The sequence below is a fragment of the Cibotium barometz genome, chromosome 11, assembly GCF_041138505.1.
Source record: "Cibotium barometz isolate CiBa-2024 chromosome 11, ASM4113850v1, whole genome shotgun sequence".
In the NCBI taxonomy this organism is placed as follows: domain Eukaryota; kingdom Viridiplantae; phylum Streptophyta; class Polypodiopsida; order Cyatheales; family Cibotiaceae; genus Cibotium; species Cibotium barometz.
Window position 1 is genome coordinate 33,955,564 of NC_141056.1, and position 18,460 is coordinate 33,974,023.

At 45.1% G+C, this 18,460-nt stretch overlaps 1 protein-coding gene across 4 annotated transcripts; it reads left to right on the forward strand.

Moving 5' to 3' along the window:
• The first annotated feature begins 535 nt into the window (after positions 1 to 535).
• On the forward strand, positions 536 to 18,217 carry LOC147634092 (phosphatidylinositol/phosphatidylcholine transfer protein SFH6-like). Of its 4 annotated transcripts, none has more exons than XM_086805199.1 (14): positions 536 to 741; positions 3,683 to 3,990; positions 4,253 to 4,352; positions 4,513 to 4,779; positions 14,675 to 14,752; positions 14,842 to 14,943; positions 15,311 to 15,360; positions 15,472 to 15,571; positions 16,131 to 16,223; positions 16,432 to 16,545; positions 16,828 to 16,966; positions 17,095 to 17,492; positions 17,596 to 17,670; positions 17,755 to 18,217. In XM_086805199.1, exons 2-14 carry the CDS (start codon positions 3,695 to 3,697, stop codon positions 17,773 to 17,775), a joined length of 1,833 nt encoding a protein of 610 aa, XP_086661325.1. In that variant the 5' UTR covers positions 536 to 741; positions 3,683 to 3,694; the 3' UTR covers positions 17,776 to 18,217. The 4 variants fall into 4 exon arrangements, with proteins under 4 accessions (XP_086661325.1, XP_086661322.1, XP_086661321.1 ...); XM_086805196.1 differs by having other exon boundaries at positions 548 to 741; positions 3,703 to 3,990; XM_086805195.1 differs by lacking the exon at positions 536 to 741 and adding an exon at positions 1,271 to 1,523.
• The last annotated feature ends 243 nt before the right edge of the window (positions 18,218 to 18,460 follow it).

Here is an 18,460-nt window from a genome sequence, read left to right on the forward strand (position 1 = left end):
GCCTCAACTTCCTCCCGGTCTCTGTCTGCCCCTGCCTTACCTTGCACAACCCCAGCACCCTCTGCATCTGTCATCCTCCACCCATCATCCTTACACAACCCCAACCCCATGTAGTGTGCGTATCTTAGGAGAAAGAGCAAACCCTAGCTGTACAGAGAGACAAGGTCGGACTCCAGAGAGCTATAGAGGGCATGCATGCAGTTCGAAGGACTACAAACAGACATGCGTTATGAAGAGGTGGATAAAATCTGGAGTAACTATTTTTGGGAAGATTTACAAGCATTAGAATGTCACAAAATTGAGGTCCTAAAACCTTATAAAACACAAAAATCTAGGAAAGTAATTACTTAATAGCCTTGAAGAAACGTTTTGGTGCCTTATTGGTAGGACTTTTCTTTCTTTTGCTGGAGCGGATCAACGTAGGACAGGTCAACTAGGTGTGCCGGCTTCGTGCGTGAGGGCCCGTGGCCAGATATTAAAACTGTGTGAAACGAATTGCACGACGTCCCATCCCAACGTGCAGCAGCAAAACTCTCTCTCTCTCTTTGTCTCTTTTTCTTTTTCGTTTCTCTTGTTTGTTTTCTGCTCGTTCTCTGCATTACAATAGTAAAATTGTACAGGGTTATCTAAGAGGTGCACAGTTAATAATAAGGGTTCCCTGTGGTCGCGGGCGATTCGTAAAGCTTCTTCCTTTGTTGTGTCATCTTGATTAGACCGTCTGATCGCAGAAAGCAAAACCAGGTTGGCCTTTCTTCGGATTACACAGAATCATTAGGAGTTTTTTTGCAGTTAATCGGGGTCTCCTTTGCAGTTTATCACAAGCTTAACCTGTCTCAATATAGGGTTTCCTCTGCTGTTAATCCCAGATTAGCCTATCTCCTTTTAGGACTGCTGTTAATCCCAGATTAACCTGTCTGGTTTAGTATTGAAAACCTACGATGGGATTAGCATGCCGGCCGGCTTAGTCCAGGGCCTTTGTTGTAAATATCGAAGGTGGGGGGCGCAGTGATCTGATTTCTTTAAATCAATTAGAACCTCTGACAGGCTGTGAGAGAACAGCAAGAAAATGCAGACAGGCTTTTAGGGTTAGGGCTAGGAGAAAAAGCTAGCGGTAGGGCTTTAAAAAAGCAGTCATTTTTTCAGGGTTAGGGTTTCCGGCGGTTCTTCAGAAGAAGGCAGTGGCAGTCGAGCCATTTTTAGGATTACATGTTCTTGCCTGTTGCCTTGCTGTGCGCCGACGCATCTCACATCATCCCCTCTGTCATTCCATATCTTGTCCCTCTTCCCTCGACTTTTCTTAAAGCCTAACCTTCTCTGACATCCATATCAGTTTCTTCTCCTTCTTTCTGCCCAGTGCCATTCACATGCATTTTTTTTTTTGCATTTTTCTCACCTTTCCAGAAATAGCCTCCTGCAGGCTTTTCAGCAAAGAGGCGCATCCAAACACACTATATTCATCAGAGCATTACCTTCCAGGGGGTCACCTTTGCAGTTTCCCCACTCAAGCTCCACATCGTTCCCTGGTGAGATATGTTAGTAAAACGCTAGATTGATAAGATGAAGCACTTTAGGCAGTCATTCATGGATGAGCATGAAATTTTGCCCTTTGATGTCAGCAAATCAAAGGATGCCGGAAGCCCTTTGATGCCTTTTTATGTTATGGATAGATACATTATTTTCTTGTTGATGTTTCGCATAATCCTATTTCTACATCAATAAGCTGTAGGTCAAAAGCTGCCTTTTGTCATTCTGGAAGGCAATGGATTTGAGGTTTGCACATTCCAGAATTTTATGTGGCCTGAGCCGTCCACATCATGTCGTTGTTCTATGCAGGGAGTCATGCTTGGTGTTACTTCTCCCTATTATTGAGAGAGGGTTATTTGCGTTGTTCAGTTGGTCAATCATGCTTCTTGATTGTGCCGCCCTCCCTACAATGATGGTGCTTGGTATTTGGGGTTGGTTGCTGACCCGGTAAGAACAGCCACGGTGATGAGGTTCAGTAGAAAGTGGCCCACCTCAATCTGCACTCATTGACTGATAGGTAGCTTGTTACCTGTTCGTTGCTCCTACTTGAGTTGCCAGTGCAGTTTAACACACATTCATGCGTGTGTATGTGCCTAGAAAGGCATGCTACTTCCCTTAGTGCTAGGCTTCATTATGGCTGAGTCTGCCCTGCATCTCTGGAGGTTTGACAGAAACTCAGTACGAAGGGCTGTGTGAATATATGCTCTTATTTGTGTGTGTGTGTGTGTGTGGAGTGCGTGTGTGAGAGCATATCTTGATATAGAGTTCTACACCCACTATTGGGCATTGATGACGTTAGTGGGGATGTCGTAGTATCTAGTCCATACTATGCATAATGGAGTTGATAGTTATATAGTCTTGTGGGTTGCCTACCATGAGTATATAACATGCACGTTCCTAAAAGGTGAATTTGGGCATGTTCGTGGATTCATCTAGGTATATGATCCCACAAATAAACCTTTTGGAATGTCAGGTCCTTCTGGTGGAAGCATTCACAAGAATTTGATGCATTGAATTGACACTAGGACCTAAAATGTTTTACCCACACATGGCACAGTCACAGGGTACCTGCCACCCAGCCCATCATTCTCATATGCCAGTGCCTCTCAGGGACTTGGATACCCTTCCTAGGGGTGCATGCATGTAACCTGCACGTGTGCATACTTAATTTTTAGTCACTTGGGTCTTTGCCCCTTTATCAAATTTGGTTACGAAAGGCCTACACCATAGTAACAAGAAACGGTTGTTTCCTAGTCTAATCACGCGGAAACGTTGTTTCTTGAGAGTCGTCGTTCCCATTTCCATTTCTCCGTTTCCTAATCTGCAATCAAAATATTACCCATTGATTTGTCTCATCTAGTGCTTTTCTACCAATTTTGCTCACTATTTATTTCAAATTATGATGGTGTACTCGTCAAACTTTTCCCAAGTTATTAATTTTCTCATTATTTTTTATATTATGTATCATGCATCCACTAGTTGTGAGCTGTTGCTGTTTCCAAAGGCCAGCCGTTGCCGTTTCATGCAACTATGGCTCACACCCATAATATGTGTCAGAGTTTCCCTTGTAGTATGACACATGAGTGATATGGAATCTAGGGATTCAAGACCATAACCAGCAGAAGGTAGATCTTTTAGATCCTTTTAATAATCATTTTAGTTCTACAAGTCCTTGTATCCCTCTTTTGCCAAATTGGCTTAACATACATGTGTGCACTAAGTAATACTTGATTTTGTTAATCAACTTTTTTGATCACGGATCAATTTTGTTACAAGGTACATTGATTGATGGAATTCTCAATGGAGCAACTATGGTTATAACTGATCGTTTCCATCCATCTTCCTGCCTACTCTCCGTGTCTTTATTACGAGGATTAATATAGTCAGAAATCTGCTAGAGTGCAATAGTCTACTCTAAGTGCACTCCCTAACTTAATATACTGGTTGAGTGTCTAAGTCCTTAATGGCGGCTTGTCACTATGGTTTAACTCAGCATGCAATGGATTACACTCGTGTGTTAAAAAAATTTAATTCCATCTATTTTTTTTTTTGTTTAGAATTTAGAGATCAAGTGCACCACAAGAAAGACGTGTAATGACTGATGGTGAATTGGGGACTATCTGTATTATCTGAAGCTCATGACCATTCCTAATCACAGGTTTCCCCCCCCATGTGCAGGTCTGCTATGGCGCATGAAGGGAGGGAAAGAAAATCTGATGGGGAGCGGGATACTGATGATGAGAGGAGGGGTAAAACCAAGATGGGAGCACTTAAGGCAATGGCGATGATCAATTCAAAAAAGTTAAGGAACTCATTGAAACGGAGGCGAAGAAAGAGTGGCAGCTTGCTTGCAATCAAAGACATAAGGGACGAGCAGGAGCAGATAGCGGTTGAAGAATTTCGGCAGGTGCTCATTGCAGAGAACCTTCTTCCAGCAAGACATGATGACTACCACATTCTTCTGAGGTGAATTTTGTATTTTGGACATTGCAAACACCCTTGTGTAAATGGGCCCTTTGTCTTCTTGATGACTGTGTGTCAGCAATCTATCCCAATGATACTGATTGCAATCACTCAGCAATGTTCTGGGCTATATTTAACCCGTTACCGTGATCTGATTCCAGGATCAACACATGCAAGAAAATGCTTCTTACTGTTTCTGTCCTCTTTGCTTTTTATTGACCATTTGGTTTCTTCCATGTCTTGACAGTCTGGCTTCTGGTCACAGGTTCTTGAAAGCACGCAAATTTGACACTGAAAAAACAAAGAACATGTGGGCTGATATGCTTCAATGGAGAAAAGAATTTGGTGCTGATACAATTGAGGAGGTAGGATTCTTTTGTGTGGTACACAGCACACATGCACACAGGGGTGGGTGGGTGCACGCACACAAAGCACTCACGCACGCTTGCAAGCATGCAAGCTCAGACCTACTTAGCAACTTTTTTTTTTTCAAGCCTAGTAACTGTGTTTTATTTCTTAAAACAGGATTTTGACTATTCAGAGCTTGATGAAGTGAGGAAATATTATCCCCATGGTTCTCATGGGGTGGACAAAGAGGGGAGGCCTGTTTACATTGAAAGACTTGGGAAGGTGGAACCAAACAAATTGATGCAGGTTACAACCGTGGAGAGATACTTAAAGTATCATGTCTTGGAGTTTGAGAGGTCCTTGAATAAGAAGTTTCTGGCTTGCTCAGTTGCAACCAAAAAACACATAGACTCCACTACAACAATTCTTGACGTCGCTGGTTTGGTAAGGCCCATTGCCCTCTATTCAAGTCATGATGCTTTATCTTCCTCATTCTGTGGCATATTCAGAACACCATTCTTGTCAACTAGTTTGTTACCACCGTGGGTTCAAGGTAGTAGAAAATTTCACGTCTCAAAACGTGTTCACTTCTCTGCTTGGGAGTTTTATCCCATGTTGCCCATTCTAGAGATGCCTGTCCCTTTTTTTGTGAAACCTACTGTTGATGTCTGTTTGAGCTCCACATATGTAAACACATGGTGGTGAGCATCCTCAATGTTTCAAAAGTTGTGTGAACTACACATTATTCACTTGGCTTTTTCTCGTGTCTAACCTGTGGCCTTTAGCAGAAGTGACGATCAGGCTTTTAGAGTACCTCAATTTTTAGAAAGTGCACATATGCATGCTTTTTGGCCCATTTCTTAAGTCCTGATTCCAGAAGAGCTGCCATGCTATTTTCAATGTTGTTCCCCAGTGTCCCCATTGGGAGAGCGTCAGCTTTCTACCTTAGGGACTGTAATTCCTAGTGTAGAAAATTGAGTAATTCAACTCTTTTGTAACCAAGCTAGGTGTCAGCAGAGCAATAAGCTACAAGCAACTGCTTCAGCAGATATTTATGTTAACAGCTGCCACACCATGCTACTCAGCTCACCCACTTGTGATGGGTCTACCATACCCGTGGGAACTTATGCTTTAAGAAGATTCAAGCCAAGTTGGAGGTTTTTGTGGACCAAGCTGAAGGAAAAAGAGGCACGGGTTAGTCCAAAAGAGGCTGCAGGGAATGTGAAAATTTTAGGCAATGAAACGTGGTCAGGCTTGAAAGATACTGGACATTGGCCCTTGCGTGTGCACAAGGTTGGACCAAGAGACTAGGCTCTGCAAGTGAACCAAAAGGTTACCACCACTACCTGACATTCATGCAACTAGAGTCAGCAGCAGTCAGTTCTAGAACGTTTCAAGGGAAAGACTTATTAGTAAATTTAAGCAACTGAAGGAAGTCAAGCTTAAGAGGGGTGCATACTTATAGCTTAAAAAGAAAAAGGTTTGAGCTGCTAGGAAGGCATTGGGCAATGAACAGCTCTCATAAGGAGTTTTTAGGAGTAAAAAAATCTGATGGGCTCTTAAGTTTCAGCTTTTATTTGATGTATGCAGCACGCGCATTTCAAGATGAGCTGAGGATTAATGTTTTGTTTTGTTCAGTTTTCATCGACACTAATGAAGAAGTCTCTAGTGGCCTACCTTGCATTGATTCCCTAGGTCTTTTTTTGCGGCTCTACATGGACCTTCAAGAGAGAGAGAGAGAGAGAGAGAGAGAGAGAGAGAGAGAGAGAATGTTTCTTTCTTTCCATCTATCTGCACAGCTATTTTGGTAGCTGATGTAATCGGGTGTGGAACCCAGAGACCTAATTATTCTCGTAGTTAACAACACAATGCAAAAATAGACAAATGCAAAAGATGGTGCCCATGTATGAATGCTGTGAGCAAGTGCTTGGAGTCCACACTAGGGGCCCAATGATGGGTTGCCCCCCCTTCTTGTGGCTCTATATGGACTTTCGGAAGAGAGTGTGTGTGTGTGTCTTTCTATCTATCTGCACAGCTATTTTGGTAGCTGATGTAATGGGGTGTGGAACCTGAAGATCTAATTATTCTTTTAGTTAACACCGCAATGCAAAAATAGACAAATGCAAAAGGTGCCCATGCATGAATGCTGTGAGCAAGTGCTTGGAGTCCACACTAGGGGCTCAATGATGGGTTGTCTCCCCTTCTTGGTTTATTTGTATTACCAAGAAGGAATAGTAGCATGCTATGGATAGTGAAATGATTGCATTACATAAGAATGATGCTTGGTATAATTTGGAGCAAAGCAAACATCAGTCTCCTTTGCTCCAGTTCCACACGTGGAAAACTGCACACTATTACCTGGGACATGGGACTCCTGCTTCCCAAAAACCTAGCTGACACTCACTGTTGAACTCACCTCATCCTTTACTGAAATGAGCTCGGAGAATGCACTCAAAATGACTCTAGATGCTTAATGTTGCCTGTAGAGCTCTTGTGCCTATGTGCAAGGGTTTTGAGAATAGAGAGAGAAGAGAGCAGCGGAATTCAAACACTTAGCAGCACACACAATAGCCCTAAACTTGTATATGTACAAGAAAATGTGTTACAACTGAATTTCAAGTACAAAAGATGACTGAAAACGTTGGTCACAATTCCCAGCCTGTTGCTCTGCTGAAGTATTATCTCCTACAGACTAGTGCGACTGAATATGCAGATGAGAATGTTGATTATCCAATGCACTTGTTAGTGCTGGTCGGCCTGTTAACATGCTGTTGGTGTGTTTTGAGGATTGCCCATGGCCTGAATACTATTGGCCGATTGCCACATGGCACCTTGGACCCGGGAATTGTACCACTTGATCGGGAGGATTTGGGAATCTACCACTTGGTCCTGCCGCCTGCCTGCAGATGGCATAGATCTGAGAGAATCGTACCACTTGATCTGTCTTGCCACCAAGCTTTGGGGATTGAACCACTAGCGCACCATTGGAGCTAACACACCTTGTACTACTTGTGAGGGACTTCTCCCAAGGATCACCTAATACACAAGACAAACAAGCTTAGAGAAACCAAATAAAAGGGGTGCAGGCAAGCTCACCACCCAGCTAGAGGTTCGTGTCCACAAACCTCCCCCGAGCTAGGGGCTAAGGTTCCACTCCCACGAGTCCATGCTAGTCAGCCCTAGCATCCCATACCACCAATGCTTGCCCACAGGGCCCTTGGCAAGACTACCCGTGATCTGCCACGTCCATGGTAGTAGAAGTTGGAGGGAATCTGAGCTTTAACCTAGCTCCTACCAAACATATTCTAGCTATTGCCAGAACCATATGCTTAGTAGTATCAAAGGCAAACTCAACCATAGGGATGTACCTCTGCAAAGCTTGCATCTGGGCTGCGATTTGTGCCTGACGTTCCGACGAAGAAGCTTCGAGAGCTACTTTGAACTCTTGGAAATCTGATTTTGACACAATCGTCAAAAAGATCGGCATCGGTATCTTCCGTAGCTGGCAAGCCTTCGCTTTCAAGAAGGGGCTGCAACTCCGATTCTTGGGTCGACATCGTGAAGAGGACAAGCGGAGAGAAAATTTGATCTTTGCACAATGAAAGTGCAAGGGAACTTGAGAGCTTGAGAGCTTGAAAACTTGAGAGATGTGTGGCAAGAAGCCCACTTAAGGGGTTTATATAGCTAGCCCCAAAAGCTACTTGAGCTTTTGCTTTTGTGTGTTTCTCTCTCTCTCTCTCTCTCTCTCTCTCTCTCTCTCTCTCTCTATATATATATATATATATATATATGGATATATATATTCTATTTTCTTTAAAAAAAAATAAAACACCTTTAACCTTGGAGGGGGTTTAGGGGGTTTTTAAACTTTAGAAAAAAATTTAAACTAAAAAAAAATATCAAAAGCATCGAATGCTTTTGCGTTTTTTTTTCTCCATCCCTCCCGGATTAGCGCCGCCGGCTGCCTGTCTGCAGACGTCACCATGCTGAAGCTTTCGCCACCTGAACTGCCGGTGCTGTCTGCGCTAGCCTCGCGTAGGCCTGGCCATAAGGCGGCGTGGGCCTAGGCGCCTGCCTCGCTTGGCCTGGCTTGGGCGCCTGCCTTCGCAGGCCTGACCGCCTGGCTACGCAGGTCTTTTTTTCTGTTTTCTCTCAATGTTTCATGCGACTGCACAAATGAATCTTTACCTACTTCTTGCAAAGCCAATCGACCCTACTTAGACTATCATCTCCATCAACATGGGTTTCTTTGATGAAAAAAAACACATACTGAATCTGAAAACAACAGTATGCACAGAAAAACAGCAAGCTTTTTGATCACATACCTTTCTTCGACCTCCTCTTCTCTACCTACCGACTTGCTCGTTCACGAGGCATGCTCTGATACCACTGCCAAATCCAAGGATCTCCTCGTGATCGTTCATGGTACGAGACTCGAAACCTGCAAACAAACAAACAAACAAGGGGGTGCAGGCGTGACTCACCGCCCAACCATGACAGCCGTGGGCGAGCCCACAGTCTTGGCTGTCCCCACCGAGCCATGAGCTGAGCTAACTAGGTTGACGTACCGACCAATCTCCTCCTCGCGACGTCCCATACCGCATGAAGCTACCCTCACGGGCCTCGAGATTGCTGCCGGCCTCGGTTGCATAAAGTAGGTGCACGTCTGCACTAGATCCAGGCTCCAAGACCATAGAGCTCTCACAAACTCGCGAGACTCTCTATATCCCCATAACTAACCTTGGCTACCCTTTTATAGGCTCTTGGCCAGTCATCGGGCGTCCACACTTGGGCGCCCGTCCGTCCATACTTGGGTGCCTGCCCGTTAGTTTATCCCTAACTCAGCTCGTCAATCTGCCTAGCTCCAAGCTTCCCCAAACTTCGAAGCTAGTCTTGTGTGTGTGTAGCACACGATAGATACACACTGTGCACATGACAAAGAGGCTGCAACTAATATGCAAGGTGGTTGTCCAACGGTGATGGCCGCCTTCTACCCAATCTCCAAGTCCCGAACAGCCCAAGAGATCTCCAATCAGCACCAAAAAACTAGCAGGCCCGCAAGCTCTTCAAATCTCCCACAAGCTCCAAAGTCTTCAAGAAATAGTCCCGCAATTATCATGTCGGAATACGCAGCAGATATGAGACAAACAACTGAGAGCACACGCAGCAAGACTCCACGATGAAGATGTGCAAACGCAAGAGAGAACCACCAGCCTGAAAACGCAGAACTGAGTGTGGAAGAGCAAACGCAGAAGAGAGATAGAGAAGCTATATAAACTCTGCTATGTACAATAGATCCAGTACACATGATACAAAAGGTGTGGGGGCAAGGCCATCTATATATATGGCCCTAGGCTGCTGGTCGGCCAGCCCAAAACAGGCCGACAGCAGCCAATATGCCCATGATCGGGAAAAGCTCCAGTCGGCCAGCATAGTGCAAGTCAGCCAGCACTGAGCACTGGAGTCGGCCAGCAAAAAAAAAACAGGGCATACCAGGTCGGCCAGCAATACAACAGCTGACAACACTCCCCTACAGCCAGAAAACAGGGAAAATGGACAAATGAGGAAAAATCGAGAACTACCTACACGGGCGGGCACACCCACAACAATGGCCCTGATGTGATATAATGTACAGACAGGAGATGACTGCCAACAGACTATGTATATGCTGGCCAACTAATTTTTACCCACTCGTGGACATGTAGTCAGCCTGCCGGCTGTTTTTGGGCTGGCCGACCAGTACCATAGGATGGTATAAATACCCGCACTCTTTTTTGTATTGGATCTTGGTGTATACAGCAGAGTTTATACAGCTTCTTTCTCTCTCTACACTTCTGCGTTTTGTTTCTCACAGCAGTTGTCTCATTTTCCGCTGGGCATTCCGACACTACCGTGGTCTTCATTGTGCATATCGAGTTGGCCCACCTCGCTTTGAAACAATTATCCTCAAGTGAAAAGCCTTTATAAGTTTCAAGAAATGTTGCATATTCCTTGAAATAGTCTGCGTCTACCCTCCAGGCATCGGTAGTAGATAATTTTGGAACTTCATGAGATACCTTCTCTAAAGCTGTCTATCTTTTAGCGCCTGCCCCTTATTGAACACATTCTGCCGGGCTTTAAGTATCGCTTGAAGTTCATCCACTCTATGTGAATCTTCAATCACAGGATCTGTAGGTTCAGGTTCATTGGTATTATCGTTCATTGGTATTATCGACTCATTCCATTCATGTGTTCACCTAATAATTTATTGGTCACATGTTTTGTGGAGAGAAAAAGAAGAGTGCGGCGGAATCACACATTCAGCACACTCAAGAGTCCTAGACTACTGCTTTGTATCATGTACACGAAAGAAGTAATACAATTGAAATTCAAGTACAAGATGTGGTTGAGAATGAAGACGTCAAATAACAGCCCTGTGATTGGTAGCCGAATCGTCATATTCATCTGCTTTCCTCGGTTTTAGACTTCCCAAAGCGTTTCTCTATAGGCGAAGTTCTAGGTAGGAGTGTAGTATTATTGCTGTCGGCCACACTTGTATTCAGACTCCGACTGTCAGAATACGCAGCGGAGATGATGACCAAATCTGGGAACACGAGCAAAAACGCAGGCAGAAAAACAGCACAAGAGAGAGACAGATGTAGGCGTGTAACTCTGCTCTATATACACAAGAAGATCCCGAGGAATGATACAAATAAGGCATGGGGGCTGAGGACCTATATATACCTCCCTGGAAGGGCAGTCGGCCAGCACTAAAAGTGTCCACGACTGAAGAAAGAGGTCCACGACTGCATAAATGCAGTCGGCCAGCTATCTGATGCCCACGACTGGTAAAAGGCAGTCGGCCAGCAGCCCTGAAGCCCACGACTGATGAAGATCCAGTCGGCCAGCACTGGGGTGCTCCCGGCATCATCTGGCAGCCCTCCCAAGCCTCAGAAAAATGGAAAAAAATAGGGGAAAAATACGGAGAGTGGGGAAAAATGGGAAAACACCTCATAAGGGCGGGCACACCCACAACAAAGGCCCTGGTGTATAAAACTAGATAGGAGATGACTTCTAACACCCCCTCTCAGCTCCTGGCTGTGTGACCAACCACTGGGAGCTGGGGTGCCGCCTGAGCAAATCCTGAGAGCGACTTCGTGAAGAGGTCCACCGTACTGTCCTCCGTCGAACAGAACTCCAGCAAGATGTCATCAGCAACAATCTGTTCACGAACAAAGTGCCTCTGGATGACCAAGGGTTCCTCCAGTGGAAGCCCAAACCTGCAATGTAACCTCCTCCTGCTCCGTAAAACTGCTCCTGGGACATAAGTAGATCTCCTCGTGTCCGGATCTCCTCCCCAAACCGAGTCACTCCAACCGTGGAGTCGGACTCCATCCAACAATCCCCCTCCTGTGTACAAGAGTCCATGATCCTTCGCATGCCGCAGAAACCACAGGAAACACAATCCTGCCTCACAAAGAGACATCTGCAACCAAGAGCTCAACTGCCTCATCAGGAAGCTCCCGTCCAATCCGGTGTCCGTCAACCAGATCAATGAACCATACAGCTTCTGAGTCAGAGACATCACTCTGCTCACAAGGATCAACACCTGTTACGGTGCACAAGCAAGTCCTGGAAACCTTCTGAAGACCACGCAAGGCCTTCTGAAACCTGTCAACCACCCCCTCTGAATCCGGAACCACAAAGCCTGGAGAAACCACCTCCTTTTGCAAGTAATCACCTGTCACCTGCTTGGCTTTCCGAAAGGTCCCCGTGGAAAGAACATCCTCAACTACTGGAAGTTCTATGTCCCGAACACTACGAGACATCAGAGCATAAGTGACCTGCTCAGCTTCCTCTGACTCATGAACACAAGAACTACCAACATCAGTACTGGAAGGTTCCTGCCAACTGCTGCCATCTACTGGCAAGCTATCCACCACCTGGTCTCGGAAAGCCCGCTCCTGCAGCATATCCACACCTGAGTAGCTATTACCACACTGCCACTCATCACAATCTCGAGGACCTGGGAGAGAGAGTGCTGAAAGCCTGTAGACTCCATTCTCCACTCCACCTTCCCAAACCACTTGGCCTGTTGCTTTGTCCCGGAGAGCAACAAAATGCTCATCAAACTCCACCCGTACGCCAGTCTTGCAAACCTGATGCACTGACAACAGATGAAAACCAAGTGCCGGAACATACAACACCTGGGAGGAATGCTTCCCCCCTTTGCCATCGGGAACTATCTCCATTCGTGAACTGGGATAGTGGACGTATACCCAGTAAGAATCTGACCAGAACACCTGCAGAGATCCTATAAACCGGAACGGGAAGGAGTCATGTGCCTGGAAGCACCACTATCGAGAATCCACTCCCGAGTATCCGTTGCGGAGAGTCCTTCAATCTCCTCCCTGGCTGAAGAAAATGAAACATCGGTGTCCATCACCTCCAGGTGCACAAAAGCCGGAGTCTTCGTGATTGCTGAGGAGTCTTCACCCTTCTCGGTCTTCCGCTTGGGACACTGCCTCCAGTAGTGGCCTTTCTCGCCACAATCATTACAGGTCCTCTCTGCCTTCAGCTTCTCGCGGTCAGCGTCGGACTTCTTCTCAGAAGACTTCTCCGATGAAGCCTTCCCTTTGCTCGAATTACGGCCTTTCGACCGTTGGCCAGTAAAGGCCTCCGAACCTCCACCCTGAGGAGGGTTCGTGAATCGTTCCTCCTGGTCCAGGACCATGGGCACAAGCTCCTCCCACGTGATGGTGCTGAGCCTGCCACTGGTAATCAAAGAGGAGTAAAATGCTGAGTACGAAGAGGGCAAGTGTGACAGCAACGTGATGGCCATGTCCTCTGACGATATCTCCTTCCCAGCCTGAAGAACTTCCTGCTGAAGAGCCTGCAGCTTGTTAATATGCTCCCGCATCGTCGACGACTTTGCAGGGCTCATAACCCGCATCTGTACTTCCAAGGAAATCCTCTTCATGGGCGATACCCTGTTGTAAAGTGAGGCCAAATGCTGCCATATACCTCTGGCCAGCGTCATGTGCTTTACATGATTGATTACCTGTGGTGTGCAGTTGAGGAAAATAAACGAACGGACCCTGGCGTTGACGCGATCCCGCATCTGCGTCTGGGCCTCCCGGTCCTTTCGGGTTGATGGTAACTCCCCTTCCTCTACTTCCGGTCGTGGAACACCAACAAGGACGAAATCGGCGAGGTCGTACGACTCTAGAACAGATTCCATCATCACCTTCCATATGCCGTAGTTGCTCCCGTCCAACTGACGGTCCACCGGGAACGTGGGGTGTGTCGGGATCTTCACATGTCTCTCGGCCATCTCAAACAGATCTGCCATAGCGGGGATGTACTCTGAAAAGGGTGGGTGGGTGGGAACAAAGAAGAACTGATACCTGCAAGTGGCTGTCCAGCAAATCAGCCCGCCTTCCTCTTGCTTCTCCTCTTCCCGAACAGTCCAAAACAGTCCACCAATCAGCCACGAAACAGTCCCCCTCTTGCTCACACAAATCCCAAGACCTATCTAGAGCCTAGGCTCTGATACCATGTCAGAATACGCAGCGGAGATGATGACCAAATCTGGGAACACAAGAGCAAAAACGCAGGCAGAAAAACAGCACAAGAGAGAGACAGATGTAGGCGTGTAACTCTGCTCTATATACACAAGAAGATCCCGAGGAATGATACAAATAAGGCATGGGGGCTGAGGACCTATATATACCTCCCTGGAAGGGCAGTCGGCCAGCACTAAAAGTGTCCACGACTGAAGAAAGAGGTCCACGACTGCATAAATGCAGTCGGCCAGCTATCTGATGCCCACGACTGGTAAAAGGCAGTCGGCCAGCAGCCCTGGAGCCCACGACTGATGAAGATCCAGTCAGCCAGCACTGGGGTGCTCCCGGCATCATCTGGCAGCCCTCCCAAGCCTCAGAAAAATGGGAAAAAATGGGGAAAAATACGGAGAGTGGGGAAAAATGGGAAAACACCTCATAAGGGCGGGCACACCCACAACAAAGGCCCTGGTGTATAAAACTAGACAGGAGATGACTTCTAACACCGACGTCATCGATGCCATGTCATCACTGCCATGTGTCACCTGCGCTGTTTGACTCTACCTCTCGGCTGCTATCTGATGCCCGGCTGTGCCTTGCATAATCGTAGCTGTGTCACATGTTCAAGCATGTTGTAAGGAATTATCCTTTCATGTATAGTCATGGTTATCATTTAGCCAGTCACTTACTTCAGTAGACTTTTCTTTTAAGTTTGTGGATGTCGTAGCTTCCTCAAGTACGTAAAAAGTTTGTCCATTATTTGATGTTGGATCAGTTGTACTTGACATGTGCTGCAGGGCCTTAAGAACGTGAGCAAAACTGCACGAGAGCTTTTACTACAAATCCACAAAATTGATGCGGACAATTATCCTGAGGTAGGTAGGTTACATGTTTTGAAGTTGATGACTGAGAGTACTATCGTCTTAAATTCTTGTGCTTATATGTGGCCATTTTGTTTTCACAGACCTTGCATCGAATGTTTATCATAAATGCTGGGCCGGGATTCAGGCTTCTGTGGAATTCAATAAAAGGGTTTTTAGATCCAAAGACCACAGCAAAAATAAGTGTAAACATAGTTGCACCCTCTGTGTGTGTGTGTGTGTGTGTGTGTGTGTGTGTGCACATGCGTGCTCGTGTGTGTGGAGTGATGCCGTAGGTGTTTAACAATTCAAGCTCGTGGTCAAGAGATTTTTGGTTCAAGTCCATTCCCTGCACTTCACTGCTGTTATATGGATCATATATGGTGTGTTGGCTTGGGTATGGCTATCAAAAGACATATTTCATCTTTCTCTCTCTCTCTCTCTCTCTCTCTCTCTCTCTCTCTCTCTCTCTCTCTCTCTCTCCCACTCACCCTCTCCGGCAAAAAAAACTCCCTTTTTCCCTGGAAAATTTTGTGCAGCTTCACTTTATTCAAAACATGCTGTCTTTCATAGGTGTTGGGAAATAAGTTTCAAAGCAAGCTTTTGGAGGTGATCGACGCAAGGTTAGTATTCACTTTTTGCTTTATATTTTAGGCCTAGGAATTTATCTGTTTTCTTCTCCTTAAAGGTAAAAATAAGATGCAGTCACTAGCTTTGTGGTTTTGATTTTACAGTCAGTTGCCGGATTTCCTTGGAGGAGACTGTGCTTGTGCTAATGAAGGCGGATGCTTGTGTTCTGACAAGGGTCCTTGGAACGATCCAGTTATCATGCAGGTAAGTATCACAATTTGAAGTGCTGATCTCTGCTAGGGGTCTTTTAATACTGCTGATTTGATTAATAGCCGTTTTATTTCCGTTTAATAAGTAAATATCAGCACGTAAACATCATGGTTTGAAGTGTTACACGTGTATGTTGGGATATTTGGAGGTTCGTGTGTGTCCATGGTGTGATTGTATAACCGTATTTGTGTATCTGTGTGTGTCCGTGTGTACAACCTCTAAAAGGGCTAAATGTGTGTATGTTCACCTTGTTCATTTATGAGTGTGTAAACATTCTCTCTCTAGCATATCCTCTCTCTCTTTCTCTCTCTCTCCATGATATGGAGTTTCAGCCCCTATAGCTGCAGCCATTACCTGACCCTAGGACCTGTTGGTGCTTCAGTGTCAATGTTTCTTGTTTGGGTCTCCTTGGACAAGAGGAAAGGTGGTTATGCTATCAATCTTGGTGCAGTTGCAAGGAACCTTAAGATGTTTCATAACAGGGTCTCTACTGATTGACCTTTCATTGATGATGTGGACTTGTATTTTGGACTGACAGTACTATCAATTGCAGGCAGTTATGGATGGTGAAGTGAAGAATGCCAGGCAGATAGTCACAATATCGGCTGGCAATGAGCATTCTACTTGCAAGGCAGACATTAGAAAGGTCAATACACTTTCAAAGCTCTTTGTTGCATTGTGTGTATGTGTATGTGTATGCACACTCTTGTCTTACACACCCAGTCTCATGTCCTACATGCCTAGGTGCTCTTCAGAAAGGAATGCTGCATGTTCACAAGGTGTTCTGAATTTTCTAATTTGTTTGGTTGGGCACTAATAATTTTCAATTTTTTCTCTTCGCAATTTATAATCAGTGTAAAGAGTCAGACTTATCGACGGCTGAGTCTGGATCAGATGTGGATGATGTCCTCTCACCTCAAGGCAGTATTGTTTATCATCATCCAACGTTGACACCAGTTCGTGAAGAGGTATCAAGGTGGTTTTGTAAATATTTAAATGCTTTTTAAAAGATTATTGCTGTGGTTGTTTTGGCCAAAGGGAGCTTACTTTAGAAGCCTTTTGAATTCTGTTAGTGTGCAGGCTTCTTTTTAATAGGAATTAAAAGAAAAAGTGTACCCCTTGAACAAGTGTGTCTGGGCATGCTGTGGTGCGATGATGAGTGAAAACTTTTGGCAGCCTAGTTAGGCTGTTTGACACGTAAACATAGTGGAGGATAGCTTATCGAATGATTTGCCATTGCTGTTTGACAGGGGAGAGCAAACACCAACAGGGTCATGTCTGATAGCTCCCCAGACTTATCGGGAGGGGAGTCTATTCCTGTAGTTGATAAGGCCATTGATAGTGGGTGGGGAGGCAAGGTGGTAGTCAAGAAATCTAGCCCCATTAAAGGTTCTCTCTCTCTCTCTCTCTCTCTCCTCTCTCTCTCTCTCTCTCTCTTTATGGTTAGTCATGGGTTTTCTCTATGTAGTATATTTTTGGCCACAAGTGTGTTTTTTAACACAAGCCTTATTTTGCAGGAAAAATTGGGGTATCTGCCATGTTGCTGCCTTTAGGGAAGATATTTTATGGCCTGGTAGCACTCATCGTGGCATTTGTCTTCAGCATTGTATCAGGTGTTCGTCATCTTTTTTGCAGAAGTAACGGCAACAAACATACAGCTATCAAGGAAGATAATCCTTACCTTAAACCAGTTCATTACAAGGACATGCCACTGAATGTAGAGCCTCAGTATGCGTTCTATCCATCAGTGTATGTTGACACCTCTCCAGGGGTCCGTAGGAGGCTAGACAGATTAGAAGAAAAGATAACTTTACTGAGCAAGATTCAGGAGCCTCATGCTCCAAAAGAGGCCCTTGTAGACGCATCTTTGGATCGTATAATATCACTGGAGACAGAATTGGCAGAGACACGGAAGGTGGGATTTTATCCTGTAAAAAACAGTAGTTTTTATAGCTTGCAATAGAAAAAGTAATGCTTTTGTCACTCACAAACTGATTGTGGTTTATGCGATGTTGAAGACATTACGAGCTGTACTGGAAAAGCAGACAGACTTGTACAACTACCTTGAACACTTCAAAGAGCAGAAGTGGAAGGTAAGAACTCGAGACCAAAGCTAATGCATTACTCATTAGGCTTCTTATAAAGCCTGTCAACTAAGTACTTGTAATTGATGACAGAGGAAGGCAAGCTGCTGGTAATGCAAGGCTCTTCCACAAATCAACCTTCTCATTGGCACTGCTTGTCTGCAATAAATATGCCATGCTAATAAGATGATAAGAGTTTTGACAATAAATGATTCAATGGTCCCTTCGGAAGGTACCCACAGGTTGGAAGAAAGATATATAAGGGGCTTTACAGACATAACCCTGGCCTGTTAAAAGGGGAGATTTTTATCTGCCTGTTCCTCACGGGCACGGAATCTCGCTTGTCCCACTCCAACCACTTGAGTTATCTGTAAAAGCCCCTATCTTTCTGCATATAGAGAAGTTATTGCACATCCAAGTACATCCTGAATTGTCAGTATGCCATTTAGGTCTCAGGAATGTGTTTTTTTAAAGATTTATTATCTTACTTTGTAAGATTTCATATAATAATAATCAAGCATACCGTATCTTACGTTGTAAGATCCTATTAATAAAATGAAAATGGTGTCTCAGCTTTGCCTTGGTAATCTAATTTTTATTGCTGTCTGTGTTATCTGACCTCATAAAGCTTGTTTCATAGGCTGTGCATTAGCTTGGTTCAGTTACTTAATGTGCGATCTTTGTGCATTTCTCTGCACATGAAAATAATCTAAACTAATATTTCCTTGAATGAAATGCAAAGGCTGTCTTTGCCTGCATATTACTTCGCAGGTTATCGTGTCATACACGAGTTACCTCG

What these genes read in the sequence shown, in the direction of transcription:
- LOC147634092 (XM_086805195.1), top strand. Translation starts at nt 1,365, where the DNA reads ATGCATTTTTTTTTTTGCATTTTTCTCACCTTTCCAGAAATAGCCTCC. An exon ending in TGACACCAGTTCGTGAAGAG is followed by an intron (nt 16,546 to 16,827) that starts GTATCAAGGTGG and finishes GCTGTTTGACAG; the next exon opens with GGGAGAGCAAACACCAACAG. An exon ending in AATTGGCAGAGACACGGAAG is followed by an intron (nt 17,493 to 17,595) that starts GTGGGATTTTAT and finishes GCGATGTTGAAG; the next exon opens with ACATTACGAGCTGTACTGGA.